Raw genomic sequence first — 24,926 nt, 5'->3', positions numbered from 1 at the left:
AATCCCAGCACTCAGGAGGCAGAGGCAGGAGAGGATCGCTGTGAGTTCCAGGCCAGCCTGGTCTACAAAGCCAAGGCTACACAGAGAGACCCTGTCTCCAAAACAAAAAAACCAACAACTAGCTCTTTTACCTAGAGAAATGCCAGGCAGAGGCTTCACTGCTGAGCCACACCCCCAGCCCCTCACTGGGGGATTCTACGCAGGGCTCTACCGCTAAGCCTCGCCCCTGTTTATTTTGTTTTAAATCTCATGTCTTCGTGGTAAGCAAGCCTATCAGTGCCGTTACAAAGATGAGAAACACGGAGAGTCAGCGGGGTTTAGTAATTACCCCAAATGACAGTTACATCTAGTGCTTGAGATAAACCCTTGTCTGCTTTGGTGTGACCTTCAGAGGTGTACGGAGCGCAGAGTCACCAGGCTGACTTAAGGTATCTCAGAGATGGTCCTACCTTCGTTCTCAGCGGCGGGGACGAGCGTTGACGAGATTCAGGGCTGGATGCCCGGGACACCCTTGGAGACCCAACACCTTGAAGGACAGAAGGGGATTTAATCAGAACAAGAACACAGTGCAAGGGCTGGAGAGCTGGCTCAGAGGGTAAGCCTGTTCTTCAAAGGTCCTGAGTTCAATTCCCAACAACTACATGGAGGCTCACAATCATCTATAATGAGATCTGGTGCCCTCTTCTGGCCTGCACATGTACATGCAGGCAGGCAGGCAGAACACTACATACATAATAAATAAATCTTTAAAAAAAAAAAAAAGCTGGACGTGGCAGCGTACAACTTTAGTCCCAGCACTTGGGAGGCTGAGGCCAGTGGATCACTGTGAGTTCAAGACCAGACTGGTCTACAAAGCGAGTCCAGGACAGCCAAGGCTACACAGAAAAACCCTGTCTCGAAAAACAAACACACAAAAAAAACCCAACCTCCCCCCAAAAAATAATAATAAAAACAAAAAACACAATGCTAGTCCCTCCCTACCAAGGCGCTCACCTGGGTGAGGACTGCTGAGGGCTCTGTCACCTCCTGGGGGACGACCCCAGTCCACCTCAGGGGACTGAGAGGAGCTAAACTCCAATGACTCCGGAAGGCTCTGGTAGGAAAGAATATAATCTAACACTGTCATTCTTATTATTCCTCTTACCACAATTTCTCACGTATTCAGCAACTGAGGCACAGACCTAGACTGAGCCAGGCATACTGGCTTTGTGACTTTGAACACGCGGCAGAACCTCTCTTGACCTCTCAACTAAAGGAGTTGCTTAACTGCAAAAGCTTTCCACCCTTTGATATGTAAGGCAGTTAGAAGAGTGAGTGAGAGGCTGGAGAGATGGCGCAGAGGTTAAGAGCACTGGCTGCTCTTCCAAAGGTCGTGAGTTCAATTCCCAGCAACCGCATGGTGACTCACAGCCATCTATAATGAGATCTGGTGCCCTCTTCTGGCCTGCAGGCGTACATGCGGGCAGAGCATTGTATACATAATAAATAAATCTTTAAAAAAAGGGGGGGGGGGGCCAGAGAGATGGCTCAGAGGGTAAGAGCACACTGACTGCTCTTCCAAAGGTCATGAGTTCAATTCTCAGCAACTGTGTTGGCTCACAACCATCTATAATGAAATCTGTATACATAATAAATAAATAAATCTTTAAAAAAAATAAGAGTGAGTGAACACTGACACAGGGTGAGCCTTCCAATGAGCACACATCCGGTGCCACGCTGCGGTGCTGACAGGCTGATATGGGTTTCTCTGAGGAGCCCTGGCTGTGCTAGAACTCCTTCTGTCGACCAGGCTGGCCTGGAGCTCAGAGATCAACCTGTCTCTGACTGGGATGAAAGGCGTGCGCCAGCACCGCCCCAGCTGATACGGTGGCCTTTGAGGGGCTTCCCAGTGAAGCGGTGCCTTTGAGTCACACTTGCGTGCTCCCCTAGACACTCAGTGCTTTCCTAAAGCAGGCCTTTCTGCCTGGGGTGGTTGGAAAAGGCAGGCGACAGATCAATAACAAATAACAATATATTTATTAAATTAGGGGCTGCTGAGATCTCTTCACAGACAGGGGTGCTTGCCACCAAGTGTGACGATTTAGGTTCCATCCCCAGGTGCTACGTAGTGGAAGGAGAGAACTTATTCCCACGAACTATCCCCGACCTCCACACGAACATTGTGACTTTAGCACACACACACACACACACACACACACACACACACACACACACACACACAGTTATGGTGGAGGACTGTCCACATTATATTCCTCGTTATAGGAAGAACCAGCTTGAAGTGGGAGGCAATACTGCCTGGGGTTGGGTCCTGGAGGTGAACAGAAAAGAAGGATGGTACTGAAGGGATGGCCCAGTGGTTAGAGCACTTGTCCTCGCACAGGACCCAGATTCAAGTCCCAGCACCTATGTGATGGTTGATAACTATCGTAAACCAGCCCTGGGGGATTCTGGCCTCGGTGGGATTGGGCGAGTGACCCAGGGGAGGGACGCCCTGGGTTGGGAGAGCTGATACAGGAAACTGGGGAGGAGCTGGTAATCTCACCTCCCGCTCTGAGGACTCCTCTCCTTGGGGAGCAGGGGATGGAGACTCGGGTTCGGTGTGTGTGGGCTGTTTCTGGGGGCCACCTAGACCTGCCAGTGTGTCCTCCACCATCCATAGCTGCTGCTGAGCAGATGCTCGATCCTGGGGGAAGGAAAGGGGTTTGTTTAAGATGAGAAAAATACAATGGAGCCAGCAGATGGCCCCACCCAGGAGGCTCTAAAATCCAGTCAGCTGGAAGCTGTCCTGTCCTCTCTGACCTTTGCACACTCCATTGGGTTTTTGTTTTTGTTTTGTTGGTTTCTCGAGACAGGGTTTCTCTGTGTAGCCTTGGCTGTCCTGGAATCGCTTTGTAGACCAGGCTGGCCTCGAACTCACAGAGATCCACCTGCCTCTGCCTCCCGAGTGCTGGGATTAAAGGCGTGTGCGGCCGCCACCGCCACCACCACTGGGCTGCCTCTCTGCATCTTGATCCCCTGAGACTGGAGAAGCCCCAGCCTCTACTCCTGCCACTGCGAACTCCACCTTCCCTTCCCCACTGTGAAGAACTGTACCCTCGGTCCCTGGACCAAAACACAGCCTAACATAACACACTCTTCTCTTAATTGCCTCTTGTCAAGTCTCATCAAGAAAAAAACAACTCATCCAGTGGGTGGGGCTCTGGTTCCCGGGGCTCCCAGGTGGAACTTAGGGATGGCAAGGTCGAGGGTGTACCTGGGGAGACCCAAGGTGCAGCAGGTACTCAAGTGTCTCTCTTAAGGTGCCCAGGTCCTGCTCCAGGCTCCTGTATGTGTCCCAAACCTGCTCTCGCTCCTAAAGTCCCAGAAAAGATGGAGATACAAGATTAGTCCCTCAAACCACCAGTTCAAACCCCAGAGGGAGGCTCCCTCCCGGTAGTTTCACTCCAGATGGACTTCAACTCCCATGATCCTCTTTGCCATATGCCCCATGATCAGAGCCATGCACCCCAGCAGCCTACAGATAACTTTTAACTATCTACCTGTTCATTTCCATATTATAACACGATCCTCACAAGGACCATATGGCATGGACACAATTTTTCTTTTCTCTTTAAAATATTTTTTTCTAATTTATTTTATAGGTGTGAGGGTTTTGCCTGCATGTATGTACATGCACCATGCGCACACCTGGTGTACATGGAATCCCCTGGAACTGGAGTATTGGACAGCTATGAACCAATATATGGGTGCTGGGAATTGAACCCATGTTCTCTGGAAGAGCATCACTGCTGAGCCATCTCTCCAGTACTGTTTTTCTCTTTTTTGGCTTTTTTTTATTTTTTATTTATTTGTTGTTGTTGTTGTTGTTGTTGTTGTTGTTTTTCAAGACAGAGTTTTTCTGTGTAGCCTTGGTTGTCCTGGACTCAATTTACAGACCAAGCTGGCCTTGAACTTACAGTGATTCACCTGCCTCTGCCTCCCTGAGTGCTGGGATTATGGGTGTGTGCCACCACTGTGCCTAATTCTTTTTTTTTTTTTTTTGAGATTGGGTTTCACTATGTAACTCTAGCTGTCCTGGAACTCACTATGTAGACCAGGCAGGCTGACCTCAAACTCACAGCGATCCCCCGCCTTTTCCGATACTCTATTTTTCTTTTTTCTTTCCTTTTTTTTTTTTTTAAGATTTATTTATTTATTATGTATACAACGCTCTGTCTGCATGTACACCTGCAGGCCAGAAGAGGGCATCAAGATCACATCATAGATGGTTGTGAGCCACCATGTGGTTGCTGGGAATTGAACTTAGGACCTCTGGAAGAGCAGACAGTGCCTTAACTGCTGAGCCATCTCTCCAGCCCCCCAATACTCTATTTTTCTTACCTAGAAAAATGCCCCAAGCCAGGCGTGGTGGCGCATGCCTTTAGAGGCAGGCACATGGCTGTGAGTTCGAGGCCAGCCTGGTCTACAAAGCGAGTCCAGGACAGCCAAGGCTACACAGAGAAACCCTGTCTTGAAAAACCAAAATAAATAAATAAATAAATAAATAAATAAATGCCCCAAGTGTTTAAATAACTTTTTTTCAGGTGACATAGTAACCTTGAGGGAGAATATATTCAAAGCCAGAATCCCTATGTCAAAATTGCCTCAGGAGAAGGGTGAGAAAGCTCCGCAGGAAGAGGTGCCTAAGAGCAGCCTTCCATCCCCAGAGCCCACGCGGTGCGGAAGAGGGAACCAACTCCTGTCAGTTATTGCACACAAACAACTTTTTGTTTGTTCGTTTATTTGCTTTTTGAGACAAGGTTTCTCTGTGTCGCCCGGGCTGTCCTGGACTCGCTCCCTCGGTAGACCAGGCTGGCCTGGAACTCACAGCGCTCCGCCTGCCTCTGCCTCCCGAGGGCTGGGGTTACAGGCGTGCGCCACCACGCCCGGTACACAACTTATTTTGTGTGTGCAAGTGCCGATGCAAGCTTGGTGAAGCCAGGGTAGGAAAGAACGGCTTTTGGGAGTTGTTTCTCTTCATCTGCCCTGTGGGTCTGAGATTCAGGCCCTGAGGCTTGGAGGCAAGTTCCCCCATCTGCTGAGACTCTCATCAGGCCAACAGAATAAGTAATAATAATGACAATAAATTATCCTGTTGGGGGCTGGAGAGATGGCTCAGAGGTTAAGGGCACTGGCTGCTCTTCCAAAGGTCTTGAGTTCAATTCCCAGCAACCACATGGTGGCTCACAACCATCTATAGTGAGATCTGATGACCTCTTCTGGGGGGCAGGTGTACATGCAGGCAAACCATTATATGACTTTTTCTAAGGCATAGTTTCCAAGAGTCTAATCTTAAACCAGGCATGGTGGTGTATGCCTTAATCCCAGCACTCAGGAGGCAAGGCAGGTAGGTTATTGTGAGTTCGAGGCCAGCCTGGTCTACAAAGCAAGTCCAGGACAACCAGGGCTACACAGAGAAACCTGTCTCGAAAAGCCAAAACAAAAACAAAAAGATTTCTCTGGTAAAGGCACTTGCTGCCAAGTCTGATGACCTGAGTTTGGTCCCCCAGGACCAACAGGGTAGAAGAAGAGACTGACTCCTTCAACTTGTCCTCTGACCCTCAGATGTGTGCCATGGGATACACATATGCATGCTCACACAAGCACACATATACAATCTGGAATAAGAACAGGTTTTAAAGCCAGGCAGTGGTGGCGCACACCTTTAATCCCAGCACCTGGGAGGTAGAGGCAGGCGGATCGCTGTGAATTTGAGGCCAGCCTGGTCTACAAAGTGAGTCCTGGATAGTCAAAGCTATACAGAGAAACCTTGTCTCAAAAAAAATAAATAAATAAATAAAAATAAAAAAAGAACAAGTTTTTAAAAGATTATAGATTTACCTGGCCGTGGTGGTGCACACCTGTAATCCCAGCACTCAGGAGGCAGAGGCAGGTGGATTGCTGTGAGTTAGAGGCCAGCCTGGTCTCTAGAGTGAGTTCCAGGACAGCCAGGACTATAAGAGAAACTCTGTCTCAAGAAACAAACAAACACAAAAAGATTATAGATTTAAAATTGCAAGTGGGCTGATGGCTCAGGAACAAGTGTGCAGAGGCTCCATAGCAGCCTGCAGAATAAGCCTGCTCTTCCCAGAAGCTCACCTGAGCCAGGTGACACAGAGCAGCCCTCACGTTCACCAGCCGGTCCTGCAGAAGGCGCTGGTGACCCCATGCCTTCCCAGAAGCCGCAGCCTCCCTGGTCACTTGACCCAGCTGCTGCCGGGTCAGCTCCAAGGCTGCCTCCAGCTGCTCCTGCACAGAGAACAGGTGGTCAGGCATCGGAAGCCAGTCCCTCCCCAAGAAAGCGGAAGTGCTCCCTCCCCAAGCCCTCCAGCAGCGCTGTCTTGATTGTCACGCCTGGGGAGTGGGTAAGGCCCACCCTTTCTGCACCTTCTCCTCCTGCCTCTTGTCCAGATCCTCCTGTAATCGCCTCAGGAGCCGGTCCTGGCCGCACAGCTTGGTCAGCAGAGTCTGCGGAAGTTGAGACGGAAGTGTTTCTGGACCTCATCTGGTTTTTCCCCTCCCAGCCCCATCTACAACAGTGGTCTCAACCTTCCTGAATGCTGCCACCCTTTGTTACACTTCCTCTTATTGTGGTGAGCCCCAACCCTAAATTTGTTTGGTCGCTGCTTTTCATAACTGTAATTTTGACATGAGTCATAATGTCATTATCTGCTAGGCAGGACAGCTGATATACGGCTCCAAAGGGGTCCCGAACCACAGGTTGAGAACTGCCTGCCTAGACCCTTCTCAACTCTGAGAATTGGCCAAGGTTCGGATCTGGGAAAACTTACATCTGTTTCCAAGTTCTGATGCAAAGCTGAGTCCACCGGGGGACCTGGCTAAGAAGGAAAAAAGTCCAGGGTCAAAGGAGCCTGGCAGGGTCACACTGTCTGTGCTGAGCCAAAGCCTCCTTCCATGGACAGACAGACACACTAACAGACAACCATCTCCTACTTGCCCTCCTTCCGAGCCTTAGAGACCTCTGGAACCAACCACAGGAACCTCGGCTTCAGAAAGATTGCCACGGGCTTAGTCCTCAACTGACCACAGAAAATGCAGTTGATGGGAGCACCGTCCCACAATCCACACTCTTAACATGAGGAAAACTGCCAAGCTGGGCATGGAGGTGCACACTTCCCATCCCAGCACTGGGACTGAGACCAGAGGATCAGAGCTTCCAGGTCAGGGCTGGAGAGGTGGCTCAGCAGTTAAGAGCACCTGTTGCTCTTCCAGAGGACCAGGGTTCAGTTCCCAGCACCCACATGGTGGCTCACAGCTGTCTGCAATTCCAGGTTGAGGGGATCCAACACCTCTTTCCGATTTCCCTGAGCACCAGGCATGTATAAGGTACACTAATATATGTGCAGGTAAAACATTCATGCACATGAAATAAAGAAGAGGGCATGAGAGATGGCTCAGTGGTTAAGAACATGGTCTGCTCTTCCAAAGGCCCTGAGTTCAATTCCCAGCAACCACATGGTGGCTCACAGCCATCTATACTGGGATCCGACTCCCTCTTCTGGCCTGCAGGCATATACATTCTGGCAGAATACCATATAAATAATAAGTTAATCTTTTTTCTTTTACATGGTGGGTTTGGGCTGGAGAGATGGCTCAGCGGTTAAGAGCACTGGCTACTCTTCCAAAGGACCCGGCTTCAATTCCCAGCACCCATATGGCAGCTCACAACTGTCTGTAACTCCAAGATCTGACACCCTCACACAGACATACATGCAGGCAAAACACCAACGCATATATATGAGTTCCAGGACAGCCAAGGTTCACAAAGAAACCCTGTCTCAGGCTGGAGAGATGGCTCAGAAGGTTAAGAGCACTGACTGTTCTTCCAAAGGTCCTGAGTTCAATTCCCAGCAACCACATGGTGGCTCACAACCATCTATAATAAGATCTGGTGCCCTCTTCTGGCCTGTAGGCAGAATACTGTATACATAGTAAATAGATTTTAAAAAAGAAAGAAAGAAAGAAACTCTGTCTCAAACAAAGCAAACAAACAAACAAACAAACAAAAAAAACCCTAAAAGGTAGGTGGGTTGGCTCTCTGAGTAAAAGTGCTTATTGCCCAATCTGTCCACCTAAGTTCAATCCTCAGAACTCGGTGGACAGAGGGAGGAAGGAGAGGAGCCACTGACTAACAAAGCTGTCCCCTGACCTCCACCTCACTCACATGTATACAAAGACAGCAATAATAAACTTTCAAAGGCAAAGCCAGGCAGATTTCCGCCAGCCTGACCTACAACGTGAGTTCTAAGACAGCCAGGGCTACAGAGAGAAACCCTGTCTTGAAAATAAGATGTAGGGGGCTGGAGAGATGGCTCAGTGGTTAAGAGCATTGCCTGCTCTTCCAAAGGACCCGGGTTCAATTCCCAGCACCCACATGGCAGCTCACAACTGTCTGTAACTCCAAGATCTGACATCCCTACACCAATGCACATAAATTAAAATTAAATAAAAAATATTTTTAAAAAAAGAAAAGAAAATGTAGTAGTAGTAGTAGTAGTAGTAGTAGTAGTAATAATAATAATAATAATAATAATAATAATAATAATAATAATAATAATAATAATAATAGAAAATAAACTAAGGCCATTAAAATGGTTAAGCTACATTACCCAGGCTGGTCTTGAACGTGCTATGTAGCCTGAGGATGACCTTAACCTTTTAAAAGATTTTAAATATGTGCGAGTGACAGTGGCAGAAGCAGCCATCAGACCCCCGGGGAGCTGGAATTACAGGCTTTTGTGAGCCACCTGAAGTAGCTGCCACGAGGGTCTTAGCCACGGAGCTACCTCTCCAACCCAGTCCGGCATCTCTCATCCTCCTGCATCACACCTCTAGGGCTGGGATTACAGGCACGAGCGCACCAGCCTGGCCAGAGGGGCTGTGGGTGCAGGGGATGGAGCCCAAGGGTTTGTGTATGGTGGACAAGCACCCTTCCCACAGAGCCACGTCTCCAGCCCCGAAATGTCCTTCTTTCCCGGAAGTTCCCAGGACATCGCACTGAGATTCTTACACGGAGAGATTCAGACACATGACAAATGCGCATGACAGAAGATGCTCCTGTACCGGGGTGGTTGGGAAGAGGACAGCAAGGGTTCTGCCAACAGGAAGCCCAGGTGAGATGAGAAAGCACCTCACCTCTTGCCCTGGTGACACCTCAACACCAGACCCCTGCCTTCAGAGTGTGGGAATGGGACGGCCAGCTCTGACTCGATGGCGCTGTGTTATTGGCTGCCCGGGAAGAAACCTGTCTGTCTATCCCAGTCACTAATGACACTTTCCCAGGGTGGTCTGGTCTGTGATAATTTACACAGGACTCCTCTGTGATGGCACCCCTTAGGGCCACTGACCTGTACCCCGAAATACCTGAGTTACTAAGGCCAATGATCCTAGCAGCCCGCAGGGGTTATTTCCTGCTGTGAGATAATGGCGGTGCACCCCTTTAATCCCAGCACGCTGCAGACAGTGGCAGGCAGACCTCTCGGGCCAGCCTGGTCTACACAGTGAGTTCCAGGACAGTAAGTGCTACCAAGGCTGCACAGAGAGACCCTGCCCCAAAAGGGGGGATGGAAGAGGATAGGGTAACGGTGCTGTGAGGTAATCAATCACTGAGTAACCGTGCTGTGAGGTAATCAATCACTGAGTAACCGTGCTGTGAGGTAATCAATCACTGGTCTCTGCCTCCTCAGTGCTGGGATTAAAGGCGGGCACCACCACCCACCCACAAGACGGCCATTTTATTGACACCCGGAAAGAGAAACAACTGAGGGGGCATGAAGCAGTTTTCTGAGCCAGCTGTGGAGTCTGTAAAGCATGAGATGATTGTGGTGCCCACCTTTGATGTCCATTTCTATAAACCCTTCTTTTAGCCCCCACTGGCATGGTATGCTTTGGGCTCTCAGACTGTTGTCCTTTCTGCTAGCAGTAAGAATAAGATTCATGGGGCTGGAGAGATGGCTCAGCGGTTAAGAGCACTGTCTGCTCTTCCAGAGGTCCCGAGTTCAATTCCCAGCAACCACATGGTGGCTCATAATGATCTATAATGAGATCTGGTGCCCTCTTCTGGTGGGCAGGTGTATATGCAGGCAGAACACTGTATACATAATAAATGAATCTTAAAAAAAAAGAGTAAGCTTTATTAAACCCGGCCAGGCGGTGGTGGTGCACGCCTTTAATCCCAGCACTCGGGAGGCAGAGGCAGGCGGATCGCTGTGAGTTCAAGGCCAGCCTGGTCTACAAAGTGAGTCCAGGACAGCCAAGGCTACACAGAGAAATCCTGTCTCGAAAAACCAAAAAAAAAAAAAAAGATTCATTAAACCCAAATTTGAATTGAGTCTAAGTCTTTGGCCTTCCCCGGTGGGTTACATCACCACAGCAAGAACAATAGGGAAACAAACGGCCATCTAAGGTGCCTGTCTAACTTATCAAAGAGGACGCTGGCTCCTCTTGCCAAGAGTCCTGGCTCCTCTCAGGACTTTCCTCACCCCACCCCTACCCTGAACCTCACTTCCTTCCCCCAGCTTCTCTGATTCTTATATAATCTCGGCCATGTTGGCCCTTTTTTTGTTTGTTTGTTTGTTTGATTGGTTTGGGGTTTTTGTTTGTTTGTTTGTTTGTTTTTGTTTTGTTTTGGTTTTCAAGACAGTAGCCTTAACTGTCCTTGACTCACTTTGTATGGCAGGCTGGCCTCGAACTCACAAAGATCTGCCTGCTGGGACTAAAGGCATGTGCCACCATGTTTGGCTCTTACACTTCTTTGTTCCCTCCCTTTTCTCTTCCCCCCTCTCTCTCTCTGCCCAGCTCCCTTTGTTCCCCCTCTGGCCTGGTTCAGTCTGGACCCTTCCAGATACCTCTGGCTGTTGCCTTCATCTTTTCTACAATAACAAACCTTCTCCTGGACCACACTTAGGAGAGGTCACTATATATACACATACATACATATCTTGTTCCCTCCGCCATGGGAAAATAACAAGAGCACCCAGCCCGGGATCCTGAATGGCCGTTCCAGGGCTGTTTGGCCAGCAGACAAGCATCACCTTCCATGCAGGTTAAGCACGAGAGGGATTCTAGTGGATTCCTGGTGCTGCAGGAAACCTACCAGCAAAATCATGGAGGCCCTGGTCCCGGGGGGTCTTGGAGGCAGCTGGAGATAGGTGGACGAACCAGAAGAGGCCTGGGTAGACTGAAATAGAAATGCGTAAAATCATCTCGTTAGGCCTAGGTTACAGAGTGAGGTTAAGGACAGCCTGGACAACTTAGGGAGACCTCGTCTCAAAATAAGACATGAAAATGAGGATCAGTGAGTAGGTCAGAGTAGAATGCTTGTCTACTATGAGTGGGCTCTGGGTTCGGGGCGCACACACACATCCTCCACTGTACTGGCTCCACAAACACAGGCTATTATTAAGTGGACTAGCCTGGGAAAGCCGCTAAGGGCTGCTGGAAGTTAGCTACAGATATACTAGCTATGAGACATTATCAGGAAGCTGGCTATCTTGAAACAATAGCTAGAAACCAAACTCTGGTTAGCCCTCACAGTTTAGTGGACTACAATACCCACAAAGCACGGAGCAAGGGCACAAAAATAATCTAGAGGCTTGACGGGACATGGATTTTGGGGGGTGGGGTGGGGGTGGGGAGATGGTCAGTTGCATTGTGAACTATAATCCCCATAATGCCTGGGAGGCATGACCCAATCCCTGGCCTGGAAAGCGAGTTTTGATGCCTGATGGGAATTGTAGTCCGCTCTCTCTGTGCACCTGTGTTCTTGCCTCTTGTCGCTTGGGTTGCGGACTCCTGGGTGGCCGGCCTCCGCCAGCTTCGGAGGAGGGTCCTCGGCGTGGAGTGGGAGGTCGGGAGAGGGTCTGTCTTTGAGGTCCCCAATCCAGAGGAGGTCGGACATCGATGCGACTCAAAGGAGTGTGAGGTCGGGCAGGAAAAGAAACGTCTCCTGCTGAGAGAGGGGGTCGCCGCGCGGGAGCCGACCGTGGACGGGGAAGGCTCAGAGGGGAGGGCGGGCGGGAGAGGGGTGAGAACAGCCTGTGGAAAGGAGAGAATCGGGAAACTGAGTTAGGCTGAGCCCGTGCTCCCAGTCCACCTCACAAAGTGGACTGGCTTCCCTGAGGCGCACTGCCCCTCTCTGCTGGACAGATTCTGGGTGAGTTCCCTTTGGGAGCATCTGTATCGACTTGTGTGCAAAGGACCGAGACATCTCCAGCACCGTCCTTCCATTAAGCCTCTAACTGGCTCCCTCTTTCCTTAGACCTCCAACCTAACTGGTCCAATCACCCACTTCAGCTGTTCCTTCCTCCACGCCACGCCCTCAACCTGTGATGATTGGGCTCTGCTCTACCTTTAGGCCAAGCCCCCAAAGTGTCCCTTCTTACTCCGGGCTCCTGGTTCTCCGGCTCCAGGTGCCAGGCTGCAGGTCAGCTGTAGGGCTGGGAGTGTGCCTTCCGTGCCTGCCACGACCTCTGGCGAGCCGAGCTACCTCCGGTGATTCTGAGATGCGCCCCTCTTCCCTTCTGCTTACTTCTGGGGGCCCTCCGGGGCCTCCGGGACCTTCCCCAGGCTGGGGACGTGCAGGTGACCTAGGTACTCCACTAGCAAGTGGACACATGGAGGGACATTTTCCTCACTCTTGCCACTGGGTCTACTGGCACAGGGCCCAGTGTCCTGAGGTCCAGGGATTGGGGCAGGATGGGAAAGTGCCTGAGATAATTTGTCCCACAAAAGGCAAACAGTCAGGGCAAGGTGGTACACACTTTTAATCCCAGCCCCAGGGAGGCAGAGGCAGGTGGATCTGAGTTCCAGGCCAACCGGGGTTATACAGTGAGTGCCTGTCTCAAAGACCAAAACTAACAAAAGAACAGCTAGGAGAATTAATATCCAAGGAAACTGGGGACCTGAGAAAGTCAGACCCTGAGAGCTTGTGGGCCAGCCAGCCTAGCTAATACAACGAGCTTCCGGCTCAGTGAGAGACCCTGCTCATAGCAATAAGGCGGAGGGAAGTAGAGAAAGGCACCTGAGGTCCAGCTCACGCCTCCACGGGCACTGACCCAGGTGCCTGTCCACTCACAGGTCTCTCTCTCTCTCTCTCTCTCTCTCTCTCTCTCTCTCTCTCTCTCTCTCTCTCTCTCCCTCTCATTTTATTTTATTTTATTTTTTGGTTTTTCGAGACAGGGTTTCTCTGTGTAGCCTTGGCCATCCTGGACTCACTTTGTAGACCAGGCTGGCCTCGAACTCACAGTGATCCACCTGCCTCTGCCTCCCGAGTGCTGGGATTAAAGGCGTGCGCCACCACGCCTGGCTCTCTCTCTCATTTTAAAAATAAGGCTGGAGAGGTAGCTCAGTGCTAGGCAGCTTACTTAAAGTATAAAACCCTAGCTTCAATCCCCAGTAAATTAAAAGAACTGGAGAAAAAGCCGGGAGGTGGTGGCGCACGCCTTTAATCCCAGCACCTGGAAGGCAGAGGCAGGCAGATCACTGTGAGTTCAAGGCCAGGCTGATCTATTTAGTCAGTCCAGGACGGCCAAGGCTACACAGAGAAACCCTGTCTCAAAAAAAAAAAAAAGAAAGAAAGAAAGAAAGAAAAAAAATCTTTTTGCTATTGGAGGAAGTTCCTTGGGGGGAGGAGTCTTTGTGGGTGGAGCTACTTAGGAGATAGTAATCACTAATTTAAATGACTGCCCTACAAAAGGAGGGGCTCTCCAGGGAGGGCATGCCCGGGGCTTTCACTCACCAGTCGTCCCCCTCTGCACGAGAGGCCCTTCCCAGAGCCCGAAGCCAACCTCTCAGGTCCTCCAGTGTGTCAGCTGCCAGGACATAGGTCCTCATGCCTGGGTGCTCCGCCTGCAAGGGACAGCGGCTTGGGACCAGGACTCAGAGGAATCATGGTGCGACCTCACATGTCCAGATGTGGAAACCCCAGTGCATGGTCACCTCGCATTCCCGCCTACCACCTCCCTAGAATCCACACACACACACACTCACTGTAAAGGTGAAACGCCGGCCACGCGGGACTCCCGGCCCGTCTGGCCTGACGCTGTAGCTGGGTAACAGTACGCTGCCCAGGACACTCTCCTCTCTGCTGTCTGCAGAGAGAGGATGGGGTCAGAGGTCAGGAAGGTGTCAGGGGACCTGGAGGCCCCAGGGGGAAAGTGGTGGGGCGGGGCGAGCAGGGACACTGACCCTTGTAGTAGAAGAGACAGTGGCCTGAGAGGACGAACCAACGGCGTTTCCACAGCCGGAGGCCTGAGCTGTCCTAGGGAGAGAGACGAGAAAGAGGCTGAACAGAAGGCAGGGGAGGAACTACATGGAGGAAGTGACCCAGGGTGACAGAGGGACTGAGGCTGGGGAAAGAGAGAGAAAGACAGAAATAGAGGGACCTAGAGAGACCCAAGGAAAGAGAGATGGGGGCAGAGACCCAGAGACGGTGGAGGGGCTGGGGTAGCCAGCAGCTACTGTGTTGATAAGACGGGTGCCATGACTGAGCGACAGCACTTCTGGCTCTAAGCTTGGCCACTCCCCTTACCTCCAAGACAGGGTTTCTCTGTGTAGCCCTGGCTGTTCGAAACATACTCTATAGACCAGGCTGGCCTCCAACTCAGAGAGATCCACCTGCCTCTGCCTCCCGAGTGCTGGGATTAAAGGTATACACCACCACGCCCAGCTTAAATTTAGACTCTTGTAAACTATGCCTTAGAAAAAATCATACAGGCCGGGTATGGTCGCGCACGCCTTTAATCCCAGCACTCGGGAGGCAGAGGCAGGCAGATGTCTGAGTTCGAGGCCAGCCTGGTCTACAAAGTGAATCTAGGACAGTCAAGGTACACAGAGAAACCTTGCTTCAAAAAACCAAAAAGAAAGCCGGGCGTGGTGGCGCACGCCTTTAATCCCAGCACTCGGGAGGCAGAGGCAGGCGGATCGCTGTGAGTTCGAGGCCAGCCTGGTCTAAAAAGCAAGTCCAGGACAGCCAAGGCTACACAAAAAAAGAAAGAAAGAAAGAAAGAAAGAAAAAGCCATACTTCCACAAGGAGCCTCAAGACTTCCCATCTGAGCCGGGCGTGGTGGTGCACGCCTTTAATCCCAGCACTCGGGAGGCAGAGGCAGGTGGATCACTGTGAGTTCGAGACCAGCCTGGTCTACAAAGCGAGTCCAGGACAGCCAAGGCTACACAGAGAAACTCTGTCTCGAAAAAACCAAAAAAAAAAAAAAAAAAAAAAGACTTCCCATCTGCCCTTTGAGGCATGAGAAGATGCTGGAAAGTTTGGCTGAGGTGATGCACCTCGGAGGTTTCATATTCAGGGTCCGGGTGAAGTGCTGAAGTCTGAGATGTCGAGGGTCCCTATCTCCCAGCAGCCAAAGGTTTGTGGGTCTTCTTTGATTCAACACTAGGTCTTAAATAGCCCAGGCTGCCCGTGAATTTGCTCTATAGCCAAGGCTAGCCTTGATGATCCCCCTGCCTCTTCCTCCTTAGCACCGTTATAGGCCTGTCCATTACCCAATTCCTGCCCTACCCTGCCTGATCACCATCTTGTTTTCTTTTGATTTGGGTCAGTATTTGCAGACAGGGTCTCTCTATGTTGTCTTAGCTGTCCTGAAACTTGCTTTTGTAGACCATGCCTGCCTCACTGAGATCTGCCTGTCTCTGCCTCAGGAGTGCTGCAATTACAGGCATACACCAACATGATCTGCATTTCACCTTAATGATCTTCTTCTCTTCTCTCTCTCTCTTTCTCTGTCTCTGTCTCTGTCTGTCTGTCTGTCTGTCTGTCTCTCTCTCTCTCTCTCTCTTTTGGTTTTTGGAGATAGGGTTTCTCTGTGTAGTCTTGGCTACTTTGGACTCGCTTTGTAGACCAAGCTGGCCTCGAACCACCTGCCTCTGCCTCCCGAGTGCTAGGATTAAAAGCATGTGCCACCACGCCCGGCCTCTTTTGTTTTTTTTATGATTTATTTAGAATCTCGGGGGAAAAAATTATTTATTTAGAAAAAGAAAAAAAGAGCCAGGCATCAAATCCCAGCACTTGAGAGGCAGTGGCAAGTGGATGTCTGTGAGTTCAAGGCCAGCCTGATCTAAAAATCAAGTCCATGACAGCCAAGGCTACACAGAGAAACCTTGTCTTGAAAACAAACAAAAAGAAAGAAAAAAGATGTATTTATTATGTATACAGTGTTCTGCTTGCATGTACATCTGCAGGCCAGAAGAGGGCACCAGACCTCATTATAGATGGCTGTGAGCCACCATGTGGTTGCTGGGAATTGAACTCAGGACCTCTAGGAAGAGCAGCAGTCAGTGCTCTTAACCACTGAGCCATCTCTCCAGCCCACCTTAATGATCTCAAGTATGGCACAGATGCTCGTTCATCTAATGTGTATAACCTGTGTCCTGGGGCCAGGAACATGAAATGTTCTAACCACAGTCAGGGAATGAATGATTCAAGTACGCAAGGGCAGGGCAGACAGGGAGGCGGAAGCAGCAGGTGTTGGCAACGTGGAAGGAAAGTCAGTAGCCGGTCACAGCGTCCAGGGACCTCAGCCTTGTCCAACCTCACCTGCTTATGCAGCCAGCCGCGGATGTGCACGGGAAGGTTGGGGTCTCGCCGAAGGGCATGGTTCCTTTTCCCAAAGGCGTGGACCTTGTGTACTGCCCGGGTAGGCTTCTGAGGGGCAAAGGGAGCACAGGTGAATGAGGGCCGCTCTTGGGACTGGCGCCCAAGTGGATTTCCCTTAGAAGGCAGGCAAGGGGCCAAACATGGTGGCACCCGGCTGTAAAACCAGCACTTGGGATAGGATCTCAAGATCATTCTCACAAACAGAGCGAGTGCCAGGACAGTGTGTGCCATGTGAGACCATGTCACAAAACAAATGAAACGTGACAAGGGTCTTAGCTGGGCTGCTACAGTGCTTCCTTAGGCATGAAGCATGTGGTCAAGTCCCAGCGCTGTGTAAACCGAGGGTGCCTGCCTGTTCACCCTGTCGGCCCATCATCCTGGAGGCAGAGGAAGGATTAGAGATTTAAAATTAAAGGCACACACCTTTAAACTCAGCCCTCGGGAGGCAGAGGCAGGCGGATCGATGTGAGTTCAAGGCCAGCCTGGTCTACAGAGGGAGTCCAGGACAGCCAGGGGTACGCAGAGAAACCCTGTCTCAAAAAACAAACAAAAGGTATGTACCACCATACCTGGCTTGGTGTGTGTGTGTGTGTGTGTGTGTGTGTGTGTGTGTGTGTGTGTGTTGTTTGTTCACTTTTGTTTTTCAAGACAGGGTCTCACTACGTAGCTCCAGCTGTCCTAGAACTCACGATGTAGACAAGGCTGGTCTCAAACTCACTGAGACTCAGTCTGTCTGCCTCTGGCCCTGCACTGGCTCTGACTTGGATGTCTGTTGGCTTCTGTGAGACAAAGTTTCACCTAGCCTCTAATTTGCCATGTAGCCAGGGATAACCTTCAACTTTGGGTGTTCCAGCTTCCATCTGCCCAGTGCTGGGTTTCAGCTGTGAGCCAGCAGGCCTGGTTATAAGTGCGGTCCGAGGCCGCCCGCGCAGTGGTGGCGCACGCCTTTAAGCCCAGCACTCAGGAGGCAGAGGCAGCCGGATTACTGTGAGTTCGAGGCCAGCCTGGTCTACAAAGCGAGCCCAGGATAGCCAAGGCTACACAGAGAAACCCTGTCTCGAAACCACCCCACCCCCCAAAGAAGCGCAGTCCGATGGTTATGGACCGGAGGAGAAAGTGCCCTAGTCCAGTCAAGAGTAGCCACCTCCGCTCAGTCTAGGCTTGTTTGTTCTTTTGGCTTAGAATTAGGAAGACTGAGAGGGGTGGGACCGAGCCGGGAATGTCTCCAAATTCCTGGCTGCAGCTGATGCTCAACTTGGGACCAGTCTGGCAGCCCCAGTCACTAAGGATCCCCGTTCTCCACAATTGGCATCCCTGTGATGGCACAGAACCCACAGCTAGGAAATGGGGCAGGACAGCCCAGAAGGCCCCTTCCTCCCGATCCCGTCCCAAAGGACAGAAGGACCTTGGTGCTCAGGCTGCTCAGAGAAGAAACCGTCGAAGCGCTGCTGGCCAGGCTGAGGCTGCTCCGGGGTCGACCCTGCTCCATCGAGAGCTTGGGGAGAAAGAGAAAGGGGCTGTGTCTCTCCACTGTTGGGGGCTGAGGAGAGTTGGGTCAGGGCTCGAAGGTCAGAGGAGGCTGAGGAGAAAGAAACTGTTGTTTGGGGACTGAGGGGCTGGGGGAGGCCATGGCCAGGGATCACATACCAAGAGCCGTGCCAGGAGAGGTGGGCGGCTCTGGCAGCTGCGGGGAGGGGGGCAGCTGTCTGCAGCCAGGCCAACAGAATAGGGGTGCCTTTATTCCTGCCCCTGAATTCAGGCCAGGAATGTGACCCCCCCCCCCCTCTATGCATAAGGACCCTGTTCCCTGCCTCCTTCGGGGTACCCTGGACTACCTGTCTCTGTCTTCCCTCAGGAATTTCCCTCCCCCACTCCCCAAAGCATCTTTGCCCACTTCCCAAGACAAGTCCTAAGATACCAGAAATGGCATCCCAGGCAAATCCCTCCCAGCCCAGCCAGGGACTTACCCAGCTCTGGTGTCCCAGTGACTAGGATCTGTCACCTTCTTAGTGCCTCAGACACTGGCTTCTCAGTGTTGGTCTCTCTCCTCTCCTCACCTGATGCTTGCTTTCTTTTCTTCTCTGTCTTGTTTGTGAGCCTCCCTTCCCCTCTCTCTCTCTCTCTCTCTCTCTCTCTCTCTCTCTCTCTCTCCCCTTGTCTGCCTGGGTTACCTCTGTCCCACTGCCTTTCCTTACCTTTCCGCTCCTGTCTAAACCCCTCCCCTGCTCCCTCCAGGGTCAGCCCACTCCCCTCCTACTTCCTCCCTCCACACTCAATCTCTTCCTCTTTCTCCCTGACCAGACACATCTGTTTCCTTTCTCTTTTTCACGTTCTCTTCCTCACTTTCTCTCCTCCTCCCTCTTCCCGGTCTCTCTTTCCTCTCCGCTGGGCTTTCCCTCCCTCTGGCCGCCGCCCACGCGGCTGTCTTCCCCTCCCAATCCTGGCTGTCCCCGCCTCTCCTGGCCTCCCCACTACAACCTGACCCCTGGCTTCAGCTGCCCCCACGGCAAGGGGAGGGGTTGTGCTCCCCCAACTCCCGACTCCCCTAAGCTGTAGCTGGTACTCTGTCTGTTTGGAGCAGAGGCTGGGACCCCAGGGTTTGTTGTTACTGGGGTTTGAGGCCCTGGCACCTTCAGGAGAATTGTCCTGCGTCTTTCAAGGAATGGGATCTCCAACTCCTGAAACCTTGTAAAGTTGGGACTTAGCCTGGCTGCTGGGTGCCTGGGGAGATATGAGTAAAGAGTCAGGACTCAGGAGCGCCCACCCTTGGTCCACAAGTGTGGCCTTGACCAAATGACTCATTAATGGGCCTGGAAGGAGAGAAGATAGCCCCAGAGTGCTGGCTTCTGGCAAGGACAGAGTTAAGTGGCCATTTTGAAATGGCTCCTTCACATCTGACTGATAAGCCGTTAGGAGGCGGGTATGGTGCCTCCAGACATACGGAGGAATAAAGGCAGGGTTCAGCGTGCAGTTCCAGGAGAGCATTGCTCAGTGTGTATGAAGCCCTGGGAGTCAACGCACCACACACCTATACACACACACACATGCACACATGCACACACATACACCACACATGCGCACACACCAGAAAGAGAGGGGGGAGGAGGCTGGAGCTGGGTCTCTGGAATAGAACCACACCCCCACCAGAGTACAACCCAATTAGAATTTCAAATTACACAAGCAGAACCTTTGTATAAATTTTTTTCTTTTTTTTTTCTTTTTGGTTTTTCGAGACAGGGTAGCCTTGGCTGTCCTGGACTCACTCTGTAGACCAGGTTGGCCTCGAACTCACAGCGATCCTCCTGCCTCTGCCTCCCGAGTGCTGGGATTAAAGGCATGAGCTGGGATTAAAGGCGTGCGCCACCACTGCCTGGCGTATAAATTTTTAAAATGCAGGTGCCTGCCTGTGAAGGCAAAGGAATTTGTCTACCAGTGCCCTTTGTTCTCTATTTATTTATTTATTTTTTGGTTTTTCGAGACAGGGTTTCTCTGGGTAGCCTTTTCATTCTGTAGACCTGCCTGCCTCTGTCTCCCAGAGTGCTGGGATTACAGGCGTGCTCTACGTAGCCTCTATTTATTTGAGGTCACATTGTAGCCCCTATACTAGAAAGGCTGAGGTCGGACTGCCGAGATCCCCAGGGCAGCCTGGGCTACAGAGGTCGAATTCAGCCCAGGTTGCTTAGTAAGTTCCAGGCCGACCTGGAATACAATATGGGTCCCTGTCAAAAGACAAAAACAAAACAAAGGAAATGGAAATAAATGGGTTTTGTTTTGGTTTTGGGTTTTCTTTTGTTTTTAAAGAAGTGAAAGAAGAGGGCTCCGTGAAAGCAGGCGGTGGGCCTCGGTCACCGCTCCTCTGTGTACAGTCGGAGGATTGCCCAAAGATTAAGGTTGGCCTGAGCTTACCCGGTGAGCTCCAGAACAGCCAGGGTCCGAAAACAAAGCAAAAGAAAAACCAGACAGACACACACACCACAAACAACCAAGGGACTAGAAAGATGTCTCAGGGTTTAAGCACTTGCTGCTCTTGCAGAGGACCCAAACTTATTTCCCAGAACCCACATGGAGGCTCACAATCATCATCTCTAACTCCAGTTCCAGGAGATCTGATGGCATCTTCTGGCCTCCAAAGCACCGTACACAGACTTGATGTATGTTGGGGGATGGTCTGAAACAATAGATGTACATATTTATACAGGCAGGGAAAACACATACATAAAATAAATATGAAAAAAAGGGTTAAAAACAATTTATTTAAAAAAACAATTTATTTATTCTATGTGCACCAATGTCTGTGAGAGGGTGTCAGATCTTCTGGAACTGGATATTACAGACAGTTGTGAGCCACCATGTGGTTGCTGGGAATTGAACTCAGGACCTCTGGAAGAGCAGCCAGGGTTCTTAACCACTGAGCCATCTCTCCAGCACCCTGTTTTGTTTGTTTGTTTTTGCTTTGTTTTTCGAGACAGGGTTTCTCTGTGTAGCCTTGGCTGTCCTAGACTCACTCTGTAGACCAGGCTGGCTTCGAACTCACAGAGATCCGCCTGCCTCTGCCTCCTGAGTGCTGGGATTAAATGGGTGTGCCGCCACTGCCCAGCCACAGCTGGCTTTTTTTTTTTTAAGTTTTTTTTTTTTCTTTAAATAGTAAATACAGCTGGGCGTAATGGCATGCCTTTAATCCTATCATCTCGAGGCAGTGGCAAATGGATCTCAGTAAATTCGAGGCCAGAGCGGTTTATAGAGTTCAGGACAGCTAGGGATAATCAGAGAAATCCAGTTTCGAATAACAAAACAAAACAAATCACCCTTGCCTGGAGGCAAAAACCGGGCGTGGTGGTTCACGCCCTTAATCCTTGCATTCTGGAGACAGCAGCAGGATATTTGAGTTGGAGGCCAGTCCCTGTCTCTTAAAAAAAGAAAAAAGAGCCGGGCGGTGGTGGCGCAAGCCTTTAATCTCAGCACTCGGGAGGCAGAGCAGGCCGATCTCTGTGAGTTCGAGGCCAGCCTGGTCTACAAAGCGAGTCCAGGATAGCCAGGGCTACACAGAGAAACCCTGTCTCGAAAAACAAGAAAACAAAAAAAGAAAAAGAAAAAGAAAGAAAGAAAAGAAACTAATTGGGGTGTGCCTGGCTGAGGAAATTCCTTGCTTGCTCAGAAATTACGTGATCAACAGCTCGCTCGGTTCGAGCCAAGGACACGCCTGGAAAACTGCGTGACGTCACAGAGGCCGGACTCTCCGCGAGAAGTTCGGTGTTGTTTTCCTCCTCCCACCTTTCCCAGGGACTTCCGAGACCCCGCCTTCCCGTGACGTCACTAGGCGTCAGGGTATAAAAGCGGCGCGGATGTTGTTGGCGCAGATTGCAGCCAGCTCTCAACCTGTGGAAGATTACATGCGAGACCCCGCGCGATCCCGCACCCCTTTGTCGGGACAGCCTGTGAGACTTCGCGTCCCCGAGCCCCACGCCTGAGGGCGACATGAACGCGTTGGCTTTGCGACCAGTCCGGACCCGCGACCGCTTCTGGCAGCCCGAACCGGCGCTCTTTCCTCCGGGGTGACGTGCAGCCCGCCGGTGCGTCGGGCCTGGGGCCTGGGGAGGGGTCCGGGGTCCGAGGTGGCGGGAGGTGGGGGGGGGACCTGGGGAGGAAAGGCGATTAAAGGGGAAGGGGGCCTGCATGCTAGAACTGCCGTACCTGTGTGAGCCGAATAAAGGGCTGGACTCCAAGCAGGAGGGGTGCCCGGGGCCGAGGGGTGAGGGGAGCAGGGTGCTTAGAGGGCACACTCTTGGCGGGCCGAGGAGGGCTGGGCAGGGATCAGGGATCGATGGCCGGGTTGAAGAAAGGGTTTAGCTGGGCTGGGCTCTGCGTCCTCACGACTTCTGTAGAACTCTCGGGGTATTGAGGGAGGCGAACCAGGCGCTGGATCCGGCTGTGAGCTGTGCTCTTAGGAATCCGAGGCAGCGACTCACGTGCTGCCCCGTGACGAGTATGTTACCATGACTCAGGGCTATGGCCTGTTTCCAGAGTGGCTTCTAAACAATTTATCTCCCTTTTCCAGCCCAGACACATGGCTCCAAGCCCAAGACCCCAACATACCATCCTGCACTGGAGGGATGCCCACGCCTTCTACCTCCTGTCTCCGCTGATGGGCTTCCTCAGCCGGGCCTGGAGCCGCCTGAGGGGCCCAGAAGTCCCAGAGCCCTGGCTGGCAGAAACACTAACAGGTGCAGGTCAGAGAAAGGCTGCGCTGACACCTCCTCCCCCTGTCCCTGGGAACCACCTCCCTCACGGGAAGGCTGAAGAAAATGGAGGCCCTGGACAGAGTGAAGCAGCCCAGGGGCCCTGTCACGATGTGGAAGCCAGCAGTTCCCTTCCTAAAACTTGGGGACTTTCAGATGACGAATTGGATGAAAAGCAGCACGCGCCCCCAGCTGGCCTGCCCGGACTCCTGTCCCCGGACCTGCAAGAAGCTGATAAGAGCCTTGGGGAGGTGGTGGCTAAAAAGGGTGTGACTGGGCTGCCTTATCCCACACCACACTGGGAGGGTTGCCCAGCCGAGGATGGACAACCTGTGAAGGCAGCTTTCCAAGGCTCTGCTGCTTACCTGTCTCCAGGAAACAAACCCAGCACTGCTGTGTATCACCCGGGGGAGGCCGGACAGCAAGCCACGGAGGAAAAAAGAACAGGAAATAAAGCTGGCCCCCTCACCTCTCACTCCAGAGCCTGGGACCACCGCTGCCCTCAAGAGGGGCCCAAGCAGGAGGGACAAGCCAACGCAGAGCCACACAGGGCAGGGCAGGGTCAGCCTTTTCAGAATGCAGAAACCGACGAAGAGAGAAAAGCTGAGGCTTCGTCCTTGTCTGTCTGTGCTGGGAGTGCCTTCCTGAAGGCGTGGGTGTATCGCCCGGGAGAGGACACGGAGGAGGAGGAGGATGGTGGTGATGATTGGGGGTCTGAGGAGGAAGATGTAGCTCACACCTGTGCCACCCCCCATACAAGTGCCCTCCTCAAGGCCTGGGTCTCCTGCCCAGGGGAGGACACGGAGGAGGAAGACAGTGACTCGCCATCAGCTGAGGAAACTGTAGCCCAGGCCTGCGACACCCCCCATACAAGTGCCCTCCTCAAGGCCTGGGTCTCCTGCCCAGGGGAGGACACGGAGGAGGAAGATGACTGTGACAGTGTGGCCCCAGATAATTCAGAAATGGCTGACTTGGGCAGAAGCTCCAGCTTTCAGGCCCAGGAGGAGACAGAGAGCAGTGAGGAAGCAGAGCGCTCTCCATTCCGCGTGGCCTTCTATTTACCTGGAGAGACGCCAGCACCGCCTTGGGCTGCTCCTAAGCTGCCCCTTCGACTGCAAAGGAGGCTCAGATTGTTCAAAGCCCCCGCCCAGGATCAGGACCCTGAGACTCCACCAAAGGCCAGAAAGGTGAGTTAGAGATTTAGAGTCCTAATGCAAATGGGATTACAATAGGATGCCACACTGACCTTTTTTTTTTTCTTCTTTTTACTATATAATTTAAACAAAGGGCCTAGGTTTTGAGTCAGGAGGAAGAGGGGCCTGGGACCTGAAAATCCCTAGGGAAGTGTGTTGGAGGTGGGGACTCCAGGGAGCTCTGGGTTGCAACCTCTTGCATGGGAACTCTGTTGGGAAGTCTGTGTTCACCCTGTTGCAATCTCATGTAAGCGGCAGGAAGAGCAGTGGCAGTTGTGGCTCATGGTAGCCATGACATCTGTGTCTTGAGTCAGAGGACAGTCAGGATAGCAAGCGGGTGAGTAGTCGACTACCAAGCATTTTTGCATGACTAATTTTTATTTCCCGGCCTCTGCCCATCTGTCCCCAGGTGCACTTTTCTGAGAAAGTCACAGTCCGTGTCCTTGCTGTCTGGGCAGGAGCAGCCCAGGCCGCCCGTCGGGGTCCCTGGGAGCAGTTCGCACGAGACCGGAGCCGGTTTGCCCGCCGCATTGCTCAGGCAGAGGAGACACTGGGTCCTTATCTTACCCCTCCCTTTCGGGCCAGAGCGTGGGCACGCCTTAGGAACCCCCCACTTCCTCTGGCCTACCCCCCAGCTCTTCCAAAGCCTGGGCCGTGCTGTCCCTCTAAGGCCACGCCCTTGAGCCAGGCGGTGGCCACACCCTCTCCCCTTCCTGCTGACGCCCCTTCTCCCAGCCTGGACTTTGGGGGGAGGCGTGGCTAAACCCAAGGACTTTCCTGTTATTTATTTTTTTTAATACGAAATAAAGCCTTTTGATTTGTAGTGA

At 51.9% G+C, this 24,926-nt stretch overlaps 2 protein-coding genes and 1 long non-coding RNA gene across 8 annotated transcripts in view; 2 read left to right on the top strand and 1 right to left on the bottom strand.

Annotated features, from left to right (window-relative positions):
• LOC311584878 overlaps positions 1–972 on the top strand; it is a 4,364-nt gene extending 3,392 nt beyond the window's left edge. The window contains exon 3 of the long non-coding RNA XR_014775026.1: positions 392–972. This is a non-coding gene — a long non-coding RNA (uncharacterized lncRNA). The remainder of the gene's footprint in view (positions 1–391) is intronic.
• The window catches only part of PLEKHA4 (pleckstrin homology domain containing A4), a 23,292-nt gene extending 4,185 nt beyond the window's left edge, over positions 1–19,107 (bottom strand). The window contains exons 1-16 of one of the 5 annotated variants that reach the window (XR_014774921.1): positions 18,638–19,107; positions 18,076–18,165; positions 16,611–16,718; positions 14,248–14,320; positions 14,050–14,150; positions 13,799–13,908; positions 12,444–12,659; positions 11,817–12,096; positions 11,156–11,239; positions 6,831–6,878; positions 6,427–6,507; positions 6,139–6,288; positions 3,254–3,352; positions 2,543–2,683; positions 994–1,093; positions 450–526 (exon numbers count right to left, since the gene is read on the bottom strand). Coding sequence is in view for 4 of the 5 variants with exons in the window: in XM_084758897.1 (XP_084615023.1) it covers positions 450–526; positions 994–1,093; positions 2,543–2,683; positions 3,254–3,352; positions 6,139–6,288; positions 6,427–6,507; positions 6,831–6,878; positions 11,156–11,239; positions 11,817–12,096; positions 12,444–12,659; positions 13,799–13,908; positions 14,050–14,150; positions 14,248–14,320; positions 16,611–16,718; positions 18,076–18,159 (1,752 nt within the window). In the remaining variant the exon portion in view is untranslated. Of the gene's footprint in view, positions 1–449; positions 527–993; positions 1,094–2,542; positions 2,684–3,253; positions 3,353–6,138; positions 6,289–6,426; positions 6,508–6,830; positions 6,879–11,155; positions 11,240–11,816; positions 12,097–12,443; positions 12,660–13,798; positions 13,909–14,049; positions 14,151–14,247; positions 14,321–15,083; positions 15,244–16,610; positions 16,719–18,075; positions 18,250–18,637 lie in introns of all 5 variants that reach the window. The other 4 variants (XM_084758898.1, XM_084758897.1, XM_084758899.1 and 1 more) reach the window with 4 other exon arrangements.
• Positions 15,270–24,926, top strand: PPP1R15A (protein phosphatase 1 regulatory subunit 15A). Of its 2 annotated transcripts, XM_084759029.1 has the most exons (4): positions 15,270–15,423; positions 21,951–22,240; positions 22,726–24,093; positions 24,509–24,926. In XM_084759029.1, exons 3-4 carry the CDS (start codon positions 22,735–22,737, stop codon positions 24,860–24,862), a joined length of 1,713 nt encoding a protein of 570 aa, XP_084615155.1. In that variant the 5' UTR covers positions 15,270–15,423; positions 21,951–22,240; positions 22,726–22,734; the 3' UTR covers positions 24,863–24,926. The 2 variants fall into 2 exon arrangements, with proteins under 2 accessions (XP_084615155.1, XP_084615154.1); XM_084759028.1 differs by lacking the exon at positions 15,270–15,423 and having other exon boundaries at positions 21,605–22,240.

Source organism: Acomys minous (assembly GCF_964271855.1).
Source record: "Acomys minous genome assembly, chromosome: 2".
Classification (NCBI taxonomy): Eukaryota; Metazoa; Chordata; class Mammalia; order Rodentia; family Muridae; genus Acomys; species Acomys minous.
The sequence above is the reverse complement of the archived record's forward strand: the minus strand, read 5'-3'. Positions and strand labels throughout refer to the sequence as shown.